This window comes from Eptatretus burgeri, chromosome 3 (genome assembly GCF_056783735.1).
Source record: "Eptatretus burgeri isolate ZD-2024b chromosome 3, Ebu_testis_v1, whole genome shotgun sequence".
NCBI classification, from domain to species: Eukaryota; Metazoa; Chordata; class Myxini; order Myxiniformes; family Myxinidae; genus Eptatretus; species Eptatretus burgeri.
In genome coordinates, this window is record NC_140963.1 from 100,710,974 (window position 1) to 100,724,121 (window position 13,148).

The window sequence follows — 13,148 nt, forward strand, 5'->3', positions numbered from 1 at the left end:
TTGGCCTGTGTTGACCTTTTGGTCGATGTTGATTTCAAAAATAATTGGCTCCTTGAATTCAGTGACCTGAAATATAAATCCTCTTAAAATTTCAAGTCAATCGGATGAAAATTGAGGATTTTATAAATCTCACCTAAGTTCTTGACTTTTGGCCTATGTTGACCTTTTGATCAATGTTGCCTCCAAAATAATTGGCGGGTTGCTCATGACAAACCCTTATGACAAACAATATGCACGAGGTGAAGTTTCATGAAGATCAGTTTAGAATTGTGACATGAAGGTGATAAACAGTCAGACAAATAGACAAACAAACAAACAGACACAGACAGACTGAATATCAAAATCGAATGACTAATATACTTGAAAAAATCTTCGATTTTGCAAGTAACAAGAAAAAGACGTCAGAATGCAGAGCACAATACTTGTAAAATCCACCCCCTCTCCAAAGGTTGCAAATGGATACATCAAACTGTCCATTGTATTCAGATTAAAATTGACAATCTCAATCAAAGCTCAGGTCAATCAGATGAAAATTGATTCTTTTTCAGATTTAAATTGATGATTTTAGAAGTTTGACCATGACTTGACCTTTGACCTTTTGACCTCTAAATTAGTTGCTTTCCAAATACGGTGATGCACTACGCAATTGTTGTTTAATTTTCAAGTGAATCGGATAAAAATTGACGATTTTTCACATATAATTGATTTTAAAAGTTTGACCTTGAGTTTACCTTTGATCTTTTGACCTCAAATAGTTAGTTTCCCAATTCAGTGACTCGATATGCAAATCCTGTTCAACTCTCAAGTGAATCGGATGAAAAATTATGGTTTTATAAAATCCACCTCAAGATGACATTTGACCTTTGACCTCAAAGTCAATGGTTTTTCTCAGTTGAGACTACCTCTACAACTTGGTAAAGTTTCATGCTGATGGGTTTAGAATTGTGACATATAGGCAAATGACAAACAAACAGACAGAATAACAAAATTGACTGACCAATATACTTGTAAAATCTTCAATTTTGCAAGTAATAAATTTGCAGAAAAGAAATGGTTGTATCACTGTTCTTCATTGCACTGCCCGCCAACCACTGGTGGTGCCTGGCGGCCTAAAGTGTGGCCCCTGACGCACGGCCGATAATACACAAATGTGAAAACACCCCATCAGAATCCGCCATAAATGCTATCAAATTTATATGTTTGTCATATATATATATATATATATATATATATATATATATATATATATATATATATATATATATATATATATATATATATATATATATATATATATATATATATATATATATATATATATATATATATATATATTAGGAAGACCACAAGGGGAAAACCAGAGATGTCACTTTTTTATAAATTTCAGGATTATTGCACCTGCCAATAGTTGGCAACATAAGGTTTCCTCTCACAATATTACTTTAACAAATAACCAGAGGTGTCACATAATTTATATGGCATAAAGTTTAGCCATGCAATGAAAAAACAAGTGTTGTCAAAGCTGAACAAGTAGAAACCCAGAGTTGTCAGTACTTTACTCCTGGTTATCTCCCTTTCATTCATGTTAACTGTTCCACCATAATATGCAGAGTTGACAAACTAAAAAATGAAAGGTTGTAAAACTTTCACAGCATAAACTCTGAGCACTAGAATAGCCTATTTGGTTATATCATGGGCTCTGTAGTTGGTGCATATCGTGGTTCAAGCCTGGTCAAACCTTTATTGTGACTTTTATGGGACCCACGCCATGGCTTAATGGTTAGCGCATCTGAGTACCCATCCTCATTCGATGTACCCAATGCACAATCAACCTGCTTAGGCATATGAGGGAGTCACATGAAGTGACTTCGGCTACCGCGGGGGTGGTTTATCCTTGGTTTCCTCCCGGTTTTCCATCATATTAAGTAGTACGGAGTAAGAAATGGAGAATCCGTCGTCATATAAGCGAAATACCCTTCGAGTATGGCGTTGAACACCAATCAAACAAAAAAACAATGACCGTTTAATGTTGAAAAAAATGATCTGTGATCACCAAAGTCATGTAATGTACGCTAATAACCAACAAGCATGAATTTGCTACACATCCTGGGTTAAAATTGCATTGCAATTATTAAACAAGGGAATAAGCAGTGATGTCAGTTTGCAACATTGATTCGTTCTTTGCTCTTAAATTAAATAACACAGAAGCTTGGCAAATGCTACATGCTTAATTTGATCGGCCAATGATCACTCTTCCTTTTACTGGAAAAGAAATCTGTATGACAGTTATTAAACAGTCCACCAAAGTCTTGAAACTTTGTTTTTCAGTATCTTCAAAATTGACTTATCCTGACATCTCTGGTTTTCCCCTTGTGGTCTCCATATGTATTTATGGACATATATATATATATATATATATATATATATATATATATATATATATATATATATATATATATATATATATATATATATATATATATATATCAAATTGCAATCAAAAAACAAGAGAAAGAGCAATCAGAGATTGCAGACCCTCGCCAGGACTTGTTTTGTGTTGTGTTTTTGTAATGGTGTGTTATGTAATTAATAAGAGACCTAATTAGAGCTGCCACTTTAGAACTGCTGGCAATGATGACCGGGTACCAAGATGTCTCACTTTGATTGGACACCTGACCCTGACCCATGATGTTTATTATTATTCAATTGAATTTAGAATGGAATTAAAATATATTAAATTCAAATCAAATGGAAGACCAAATGGGTACAGCCCTTCATTAGAGTAATCAGAAGGAACCCAAACAAGCTAAAAGCAAAGATGAAATCATCAGGAGGAACCTGAATAGGATTCGCATTTCAGCTGCTACTCCTCCACCCTCAAACCCATCCAGACACAGCCAAGTGAGCCTTATTCTAAAAAAATAATAAAAAATAAATCACAAAAATCAAAAAGAACCCATATCAAAGAATTAAATAATTCCTGATGCTAAACCATGTGTCCGATCAAGGTGAAATTTTAAATACGTATTCTCCACCTTTCCAAGATCGTAATTCTGAAGTTTGACATCGATTGATTAAGTGGTTCAAGAGAAAGATTTTTTTTCAAAGATTTTCACTTAATCCAATATGGCTGCCAGACCATGTGACATCAATTATTCATAAATACCCTGATATCCCCAGGGCTTTGGGAACATTTGTATGAAGTTTTCCCTCGATCTGTTCAGCAGCCCTGCAGAAGATGATTTTCATAGGTTTTTGGGGTAAATCCAATACAGCTGCCAAACCATGCAACCTATGACGTCATATGCATGAACCTTTTGTTCCTCATGGATAGGCGGTCATATATTTAAAATTTCGCCTCGATCTGTTCAGCCACTTCAGAAGAAGATTTTTGAAGTTTTTTTTGTTTTTTTTTTAATATAATATGGCTGCCAAATCACGTGACTGATGATGTCATCAATTTTTTTTCTGTGAACCATTTTAGCCCGAGAGGACCCTCAATTTTTTTCATACTGATCAGATATATAATTCTACATTTGCAATTATTTGAAAGGACGAACAGGTTGAAAAGCACGAACAGGAGCCAAAGTTGGAAAGGACGAACAGGAATGGAGGAGAGTGAGGTGGGAGGAAATCTAAACCTGCAATTTAATTGAAATATCCAGTGTGAGGTCGAACCAAGGAATTTAATTTCCTGTTTTAATTGTATAATTATGTCTCGCCCAAATTTAAGATGTCGTAAGCATTATTTTTTCAATTCACAGATGCTTTTATAAAACACTCTGTGATAAATTAATGAGAAATGTTGCCTGGTTTAGGTCTTATAAGTGCCTACATGACAGGGAGCAAACAAGTTGAATACCCTCAAAGGAAATATGATTTCTGAGTGCAAGATATCAGAAGACCATTGCAACTTTAGACAAGTATTTCTCTGATGGTGTATTTTTTTAATATGTCCATGTATAGGTGTTCCTATATATATAATTATGTTTCTTGAAAGCTGCAATCAAGAATGGGTTAATCATATTGCACGTGCAAAAACTTCATAGGGGTAAAGTGGTGTCCATTAGTTTTAATTTCCAGCCAAGAAAGGGTAAGCAGCACGCGAGAACAGGTATGAGTACAGTATCCACACCGAGTCCCTGGATAGCTGACAAAGCCGGCCGTTGATGGCAGCCTGCAAGGAAGGGCACTTTGGGCTTGTGAGATGACAGGGAATGACAAACGACTCAGGAGGTCTGCACATTACACGTAACACAATCTTGCACACCTGATTAAGCAAAGAAACCCAAAGCACTCTGTGTCGGGCGAGGAAAAAATAAAACGTGAATGAAAACCAAAATGGAAATTCCAACAACGGAGTGAGCAGAATGAGCAAAGTGAATTTCTACCATAAGCTTTGACATGCTTCATTAACGGCAGAGAAGGAGAGTGCGAACTCAGGGAGAGCCATGGCGAGGAGATTGAAACAAGGCGCCCAAGGCTTTTGTAATAAATAATTTTGGTTCCCTTTTTTGACAGACTCATTGCCATTTCAGTCTGAGCTTTGTCTTGGGGCAAGTTGCATGCACTGCATGCCATGCGGCACCATGGCAATATCGACAATCATGGTGCTGTGGCTTCTTTTGCATCCCTGTCCTGACATCCATCATCTCAGGAAACCTTTGGTGGGTGGACTGCTGATTTGCATTGAAAGAACCATGGTCGATTCGGTTTCCGCATACATATTTTGACCTCACAGGCCTCCCCCCCCAATGAAGTACCTGAGATGAGTACGAAGGGTGATTCTGGACCTGGTTGGTGATAAGAGGGAAAAACACATTATCCGTACCACTTGTCTGACAATTAGATGCATCACTACTCTTAGAACAAGATGATGACTTGGCTGATTATCCGTCAAATTGAACTCAAAGGTGAGACGATGAATATAATTAACAGAAACAAAACATTATTCCCGAGTACATCGTTTAGACCTCTTGAATAATGGAAGACTCTTCAAATGGTTTTGAAACTGCCAATGAGGTGAAATTTTTTTTCTCAATGTTTGGTAATTTCACGAACTAAAAAGTGTCAAAAATCACTAATGCTGTCTCGTAACAGTGTCACAGTGTCACTCTGGAAAGATCATCAAATTAACTCACTGATCTATTTTCATGGTCAGCCACTGGAAGAGGTTCGGTCTCTGCAGATTCACCTTCAGCCGGGGTCTCTCCTGGGCCAACCACATCGTAAAGCTGGCTCAGCATCATCCATCAATCCAAGTCATTCTTTGAAAGATCAGAAGGAATCGCAGCCTACAAGAACTTTGTCCATCACTCAATGGAGTACTGCTGTCACATACAGGCTGGCACCCTGGCATTTTGTCCGTTTGTCCTGGAATCTGTAGAATCTGAGGCTTTCAATATCATTGGCATCTCCAGTAATGAAGATGAATCGCAAGGCTCTCACACGGTAGACGGGTCAGTAGCCTCTCTCACCTCTCCTCTGGTATAGCTCCCTCTGCTCTCTCAGCCTTCCGACCCTCCATAGAAACTCGAAGATGCATGCGTTCTTATTAAGGCCACACATCAATTTCTACCCCTCCCACCTCGGCCCTCCCCCCTCCCCCATCCACTTTTCTCCTGTTTGTGGAACTGCCTCTCTAAGGCTGTTTAATCTCATTCTTACTTCCAGAACGTTGAGCAGTCAGTGCGATACCAGATCTCCAGTCATGCCCTATGCCAACTTGCAATGTTCGCTGCTCCCATTCATCATATCGCACCAATTAAACCCATCTCCTTTAGGCCAAAAAAAAAAAATGTTGCATTAGCGTAACCCGCCCGACCCTAAAAATTCCGCCGACCCTACGTTTTTTTTTTGTTTTTTTGCTATCGAAAAATTTTGCCGACCCTATTTTATTGCTATTTTTGTTGTTTTGCTATCGTTTTCAAGTATCTTGTTGATTGCGATCGCGATCGCAAAAACCCAGAAGTGTTTCGGACAGAACCCGCCGACAAAAAAGGGTGGTACTCGAGCCGGGGGAGATTTTCGGAGGGATTTATTAGGAAAAAAAAAAAAAAAAAAGATCCCGACCGACCCACCCTATTTTTCAGTGACCCGTTACGCCAATGCAACATTTTTTTTTTTGTTGGCCTTACTTGCAGGTCAGCGTTTACTTCCCTCCTCTTTCTTCTCTTTTCTTGTTTGTTGATTCCCTTGCTTATTGCATGCGACTATTCCCATACTGTCAGTACTTGTAAGGCAAAACCACGGGAGGGGAGTTTTGCCTTGCGTGTGTGACTTTCGGTTGGCCTGTGCTTCATTTCCTGGTGGCGTGGATACTGTATGCAGTGGACATAAGTGGGATTGAAATAAAGTTTGTCACATCGAAATAACCCTGCACCGAGATGAACACAACACTTGACATCACTGCAGCAGTTGTCATAGTGACTAACCATGCAGGATTAAACTGCTGGCTATATTTAGCGAAAGATAACTGAAAGATTTGAGTCACCAACGTCTACCTGGTCTGTACAGCAAATTTCACTCCCTCTCGCGAACACTACTCTGAAAGCTTCCTTGCAAATCAGTTTCTGCAGGTTAAACATCATGCAGGTGTTGCGGGCTCAGTAGACAATACATCCAAAAAGGTTTAGACGATGGGGGACGCCAACTAAAATATAATGATGTCACAAAGATAAATCTACAGTAACACACCTTTTGCTATTGTTTGAAAATATGATTGATCATGATATTAGTGGTCAAGGCTGGCTGCTGTGTAAAAAGGCTGAAGTGGGCCAGGCATCAGCAAGTTTTCACTGCTCTGAAGCTCATTTTAACCGCATCTATCACTTTCTTTCAGAAAATATATTTGTACTCGTATTACATGATTTCATTGACGCGGACCCTGGATGAACCTGGTGCTGCATCAAATTTTATAAACAACTTTCAAACTGCATCATTAATCTTTTGTTCATCTTTCGTTTTTCTATTTTTCTTTTTTTCCCCCCAAATACAGCACTGATCTGCCTTGGTGTAAATACTGGTAACTCTATGTCTCTTGAGAAGATCATCATGCATGCCTTTTTTCCTCCACCACCAAAGGTGCACAGAGAGAGGTTATGTTTTTTTAGATTTTGATTGATTAGATTGATTAGATTTTGGTGAAGATCCGAATCAAGATATGGATGCTCAAATTTTTTTTAATGTGATTTTTCACCATTGAGAGATAGGGCCAAAAATGATATATAGCACGATATATCAAAAGGTTGTGAATGGATTAGGACGAAACTTGGTGGATGAGTTGGATAGGTGACACAAAGAAGCCGATTAGATTTTGGTTCAGGTCTGGAACCAGATCTGGTCTATCAGTGGGATACAAAAGGTAACCTGTTCAGCCTGGTGGAGGTATGCACTCTCCCAAGTGCTGTTCAAGTTCTACAAGTGATGATGTTTGGTCAGATTGTTGGGAACGCAAATATTGTTTTCAGCCGCTGTCACACCTTGACGTTTTAGCCAGTGTATGGCAACGTATCAAAATGTATGTAAAACGCTGGCGTACGCTGAACTATTGATGTTTAAAAAAAAAATTGGGGGCATATAATAACGTGTTGGACGTATGCATAACGAATTAGTAACGTACACAGAACGTTTTAATCACATATAGATAACTTGTGCCAACGAATGCTTAGCGTGTTATCGGCGTTCACAACCTATGCCCAACGATAGTCTAACGTATGCATAGCGCACGGAAGCGTATCGCCGACGATCACATGGCGTAGGATATTAATAGGCTGCGGCTCTATGATTCAAATCATAACCGCACGAGACATCGAAGTGTGAAGCCGCTGTCACACCTTGACGTTTTAGCCAGCGTATGCCGACGTATGAAAAATTTGCCGAACCAAGCTGGCACACGTCGAATACGTTATGGGTAAGTTTTGTATACATTAAGAGCACACTGGCATACGTCGTAGTACGCTGGCATACGTCATTGTACGCCGAGTACGTCGAGAAATTTTCAGCATGTTGAAAATTTCTCGACGTACTCTATGTATGACACATTCCGCATACGCTAGCATAAGTTGTAGGCACGCTACGCGATCGTTGACACACGTCGACACACGTCGACACACGTTACTTGTACGTTACTCATAAGTCGAAACACGTCAAGGTAATGGTTAGCGTCAGTGTTCCAGACTCCCTGGTTTTTTTTTTCTTTTCTTCGGTATGACGGTTATGATTTAAATCGTTGAGCGGCAGCCTATTAATTATATGATATTATAACTGCACTAGAAATCGAAGTGTCAACATGACCGTCATACCGAAGGAATAAAAAAAAAAAAAAACATGGAGTCTGGAACACTGATGCTAACCATTACCTTGACATGTTTCGACTTATGAGTAACGTACAAGTAACGTGTGTCGATGTGTGTCAACGATCTCGTAACGTGCCTACAACTTATGGCCAGCATTATGCGGAACGTGTGAGTCATACGCTGGCATACGTCGTAGTACGCTGGCATACTTCGGGAAATTTCAAGCATGGAAAATTTGTCTAACAGCTCGGCGAACTACGACGTATGCCAGCGTACTACGACGTATGCCAGCGTACTACGACGTATGCCAGCGTGCTCTTAACGTATACAAACTTACCGATAACGTACTCGACGTGTGCCGGCGTTTTAGCCCAATTTTGCAGTTGCCCAATTTTAGCACAATTGTCTTTCTGATTCTCTTCCTACTTGTTATACATTTGAAGCAGTAGTTATATAACATTTTGAACAAGCACAATGTTTTCAGGAATAATTTAGTATTTAGAGTGGAAGGACGGCGCTTTGCAGTCAAAATTAACCAAGGTCTGGAACAGACCTAATGAGACTGTGATGCGATTGCTCAATACGGAAAAGCAACTCTTGAAAAGTGTGTCCTCATGATGGAGTAGTCCAGACGTGTAGCAAACTGTCCTGGCACAAACATTACATAACCGCACGTTCTCACCATAGGAAGATTTACTAAAATGGTTTAATCATCAAAATAAGATGAAAAGTATCCCAAATCTTAAACATTATCCCTTTTAAAATTAAAAAGCAAACAAATGCCAAAATCCGAGACATTTTGAGATTATAATAATCCGGTGGGATGGAGATTTAAGGGTGGAAAAGGAGGACGTGTCCGGGAAAACCCGGATGTATGGGGATCCAAACAGACACTCTTTCGAATAACATGTTACAGATGGAGAAACTCAGCTCCTTTTAGAAATAGATGACTTCCCAATGCATCCACTCGGATGTAATGTAATAGCCTGCCATTGCAAAGTGAGTCAACAATTCAACACCGTAACATACAATACATTCAGCAATCTGTGATATCCAGCACTTTTGTGCCATTTGTATTGAAGTGGACAACATTCTGTCTCGGGTTCTCCGCAAGTAATGCCAATTGTTCAGTGTACGTTTGTCATACGCTTATAACCGGTCCTCATTAATCCGTTTTTTTATTGTTTTCTATACCAAGTTGAGGTTCGTGTAAGAGTTAATACACAAAAATATATAACAAGGCAAGAACATACAAGAGGGGTGGGAGAGGGAAGCACAAAATAGTGTTGAACAAAGACAGTAGGATATCTGTGGAAGGCAGAGGGTTTGGGCAGGGTACATGGGGAAAACAAGATGGGACTACACTACTACAGGGACCTTCAGGAAGGAAAGTAGGGAATTTGAAGGAGGTGGGTTTGGGGTGGATTAACGGGGGCAGAAAAGATCAAGATTTTGGATGGGGAGAAGACAAGAGATGATTGTGAACAGCTGTTTTGAAGACTTGGAGGGAGGAGTGGAATTGTAGAGAGTGTGGGAATTTGTTCCCGAGGCAGGAACAAAGAGGAATGAAAGAGTGAGGGTGAGCAGTGATTCTTGATTTTGGCGGTTTCACCAAAAGGGGTTTCTTGGCAGACCTTGAGCACCCTGAGGAAATACAGGGGGGACAGATCACAGACAGAGTGGGGGCAAGGTCGGGGGGGGCAAGGTCGGGGGGGGGCAAGGTTGGGGGGGGCAAGGTTGTGGAGGAGATGGTAAAAGACAGAAAGACCACTTACTTGCCTACAGTGAGAGAGTGAGAGACCCAAAGACTCATCACGGGAGAGGCCAATGATCACAAAAGCCTTGGTTTCCACAGCTTAAAGTCGAGCAAGGTGCGATGCAGGAGCACCAGCCCAGAGGGGAGAGCAGTACTCCATCAGACTGTGGATGAAAGGTTTGTAAATGGTTAGGAGCTCAGGTGTGCCAAGGAAGGACTTTGCACAACAGAGGATGCCCAGTCGGTGACTGGCTTTGGAGGCCAGCTTGGAGATGTGGTTTTCCTAGGAAGGACTGTGGCAGACAGTGAGACCCAAAAGCTTGAATGAAAGGACTTCTTCAAGGGGATTGTTGAGAAAATATATTGGGGGATGGGGGGATTCCAGACAGTCCTTTCGGAGAGACATGGTGAGTGTGTGAGATTTGTCAGGATTGAAAGACATGTTCCACGTGTTGGACCAGTTTGTGATTTTATCCAGATCAGCAGTGAGTGAAGAGGCTCATGCTTGCCGATCTGATCTGAGGGATGGCAGATGGTATGGCAGAGGGTGGAGTTATCAGCAAAGTGATAAAGAGGATTTTCCAGAGAGTCTGAGAGATCATTGATGAAAACCAGAAAAAGCACAGGGCCCAGAACGCTGCCTTGGGAACTCCAGCCTGGACAGGAAGGGGGGATGAAAGAATTCCATTAAGAACCACGCATTGACTGCAGCAGGAGAGGAAGTCAGCAAGGCAAGAGTGGAGATTGCCTTGGATACTATAAGAAGAGAGTTTGGTGAGCAGGACGGGATGACAGACCATATTACAAGCTCGCAGTATGTCAAGGAAGATGGCTGTGATCTCATGTTTAGCATTTCGGACCTCCATCCATTGTTGGTAAAGCAGAAGTCGCAAGTCCAGGGTTTCCTGACCTGGTCTAAATCCAAATTGATGATCGGAAATCAAGCCATTGGAGAAGAGGAAAGATTTGATGACGCAAGGGATGATGGAGTCCATGACCTCGCCAATCATTGGGAAAAGGCTCATTGGTCTGTAGTTGCAGGGATCGGTTTTTCAACTTTTTTATGCAGAGCAGTGATGTTTGCTGATTTCCAAGGAGATGGCAGATGACCTTGAGAAAATGAGAGGGTGAGTAGAACAGAGAGAGGGTGAGGAAGAGCAGCAGAGCAGGTATTTAGAACACAAGAGTTGATGCCGTCTGGACCGGTTGGAGAATCTGAGTGGAGGTTTGACAGCAAGCTCTCCACCTTGTCAGGAGAAAAGGACACAGAGTCCAGGGACAGTTGGGTGCGACTGGGTAAGGTGGGTACAGAAAGAGATGGGTTTGGGAAATAAGATTTAGAAGCAAACACAGTTTTCGGCATTCAGCCTTTTGACGTACAGTGTCAGCTATGCGGCCATTTGAGGTAAGATGGGGGGGGGGGGGATGGAGGGGGAGCATACACCAGAAACAGATTTAACTGGATGCCACCAGGATTTGGAGGAGGGAGACAGATTTGAGAAATCAGATTGAGATGAGAAAAATATTGTTTCATGGCTCTCCTCTTGATAGACACACACTTGGTCCGAACTTTGTGGAAGGAACTGAGATTCCCTTCAGTAGGATTTTCCTTCCATGATATGAAGGCAAGATGTTTCAGGACAACTGCCTTGCCACAAGCTTCGGTGTTCCATGGGTGGGAGTCAGGGTAGGACCACTGAAGACGAGATGGGATAAATCTGTGTATGAGAGAGAGCAAATTTCTTTGAAATAATTCACAGGACGAGTTGATGTCGGAGGAAGTGGAGATGAGAGACCAGCGAAAAAGTTTGATGGCTGCTTGAATACCCTGCCAGTTGGCCTGAGTGAAATGCCAGACTCGGCGGTGCTGAGGTGGTTCTCGTATAACAGCCAGAGAGATGTCTGCTTTGACAAGCACGTGGTCAGATGAACCGATTGGAGCAGAAGAACGTCAGATATTTTCAGGAAAATTGGTCAAACCAGATCAAGAAGAGATGGAGTACCGTTGATTGAGATCCGGGTCAGGAAGTTGACCGATTCAGTCAGTCCCAATGAGTCGCAGAAGTCCTTTTGCTGAAGTGCCATGGTAGGTGAGGGAGGTACTCACACCCAGCCAACTGGCATGATGACAATTGAAGTCACCACAAATGAGGAAGAGAGAGTTTGGATGAGAAGATAGAAGTTGATCCATGTTTTAAGATAGTGAGGTGTAGATGGAGTCATCACTGTAAGGTGGACGGTACAGTACACATATAAACATGAGGTGGGAGTGGAGGGAAGCCATAGACAGAGGTATTCGTGGGGGTGTGGAGGAGTTATGGTCGTGCATGGAGAGTGAGGATTAGTGTCATTGATGAAGAGAGCAACTCTGCCGCCAGGATGAGGCTCAGGTCTATCATACCAGAGGAGGGAGTAACCAGGGAGAGACACTCGGGAGTCAGAGACGTCTTGAAGGAGGAAAGTTTCTGTTCAGCAGATTATGTCTGGTTTGTCAGTGGCAACCTGTATGGAGAGATGTCAGGTTTGAGCGAAGGCCCCAGATGTTTGAGGAACACTCTGTTCAGGAAGATGGAGGGGGGGCTTTGGGTGAAGGGGAGGGGAGGGTAGTGTGAGGGGGGAGAGGTGGAGGTAGTGAGAGTTGTTGACAGTTAATGACAGATTGTAGAAGAGCTCGGGGAGAAGGTCGGATGGGGAGGGGGACAAATGGCTCTGTAGTGAAGGGATGAGTAGTAGTGTGGAGTAATAAGAGAGGGGGCAAACAGAAGTGGGAGATTGGTGGAGGTGGAGGAATGAGCTGAGGGGGAAGAGAGAAAAGTTTGCTTTGAAGAGGGAGAAGGTGGTTGATTTGCAAGGGAGGAAGGGGTGAGAGGGTAGCTTTGAGAGAGAGGGGAGCCAATGAGAGCAGGCATGGCCATGGGGGAGGAGGGGAAGGATGAGACTGCGTAGAGGTATTGTGAAGATGGGAGCAGGTGGGGGGGGGAGGAAAAAAAATTGAGGAGGTGGGAAGAGGAGGTGCAGCTTTGAGAAGGGAGAATAGGGATGGAGATTTGAAGGGGAGTGTCAAGGGGGGACATTTTGGGGAGAAGGGTGAGAGG

The 13,148-nt window shown here is 41.9% G+C and overlaps 1 protein-coding gene across 2 annotated transcripts in view; it reads right to left on the reverse strand.

Moving 5' to 3' along the window:
- LOC147030537 (uncharacterized) overlaps positions 1-5,510 on the reverse strand; it is a 31,921-nt gene extending 26,411 nt beyond the window's left edge. For both annotated transcript variants that reach the window (XR_015056436.1, XM_085874675.1), the window contains exon 1: positions 5,142-5,510. Coding sequence is in view for 1 of the 2 variants with exons in the window: in XM_085874675.1 (XP_085730801.1) it covers positions 5,142-5,249 (108 nt within the window). In the remaining variant the exon portion in view is untranslated. The remainder of the gene's footprint in view (positions 1-5,141) is intronic.
- Between the last annotated feature and the right edge of the window lie 7,638 nt (positions 5,511-13,148).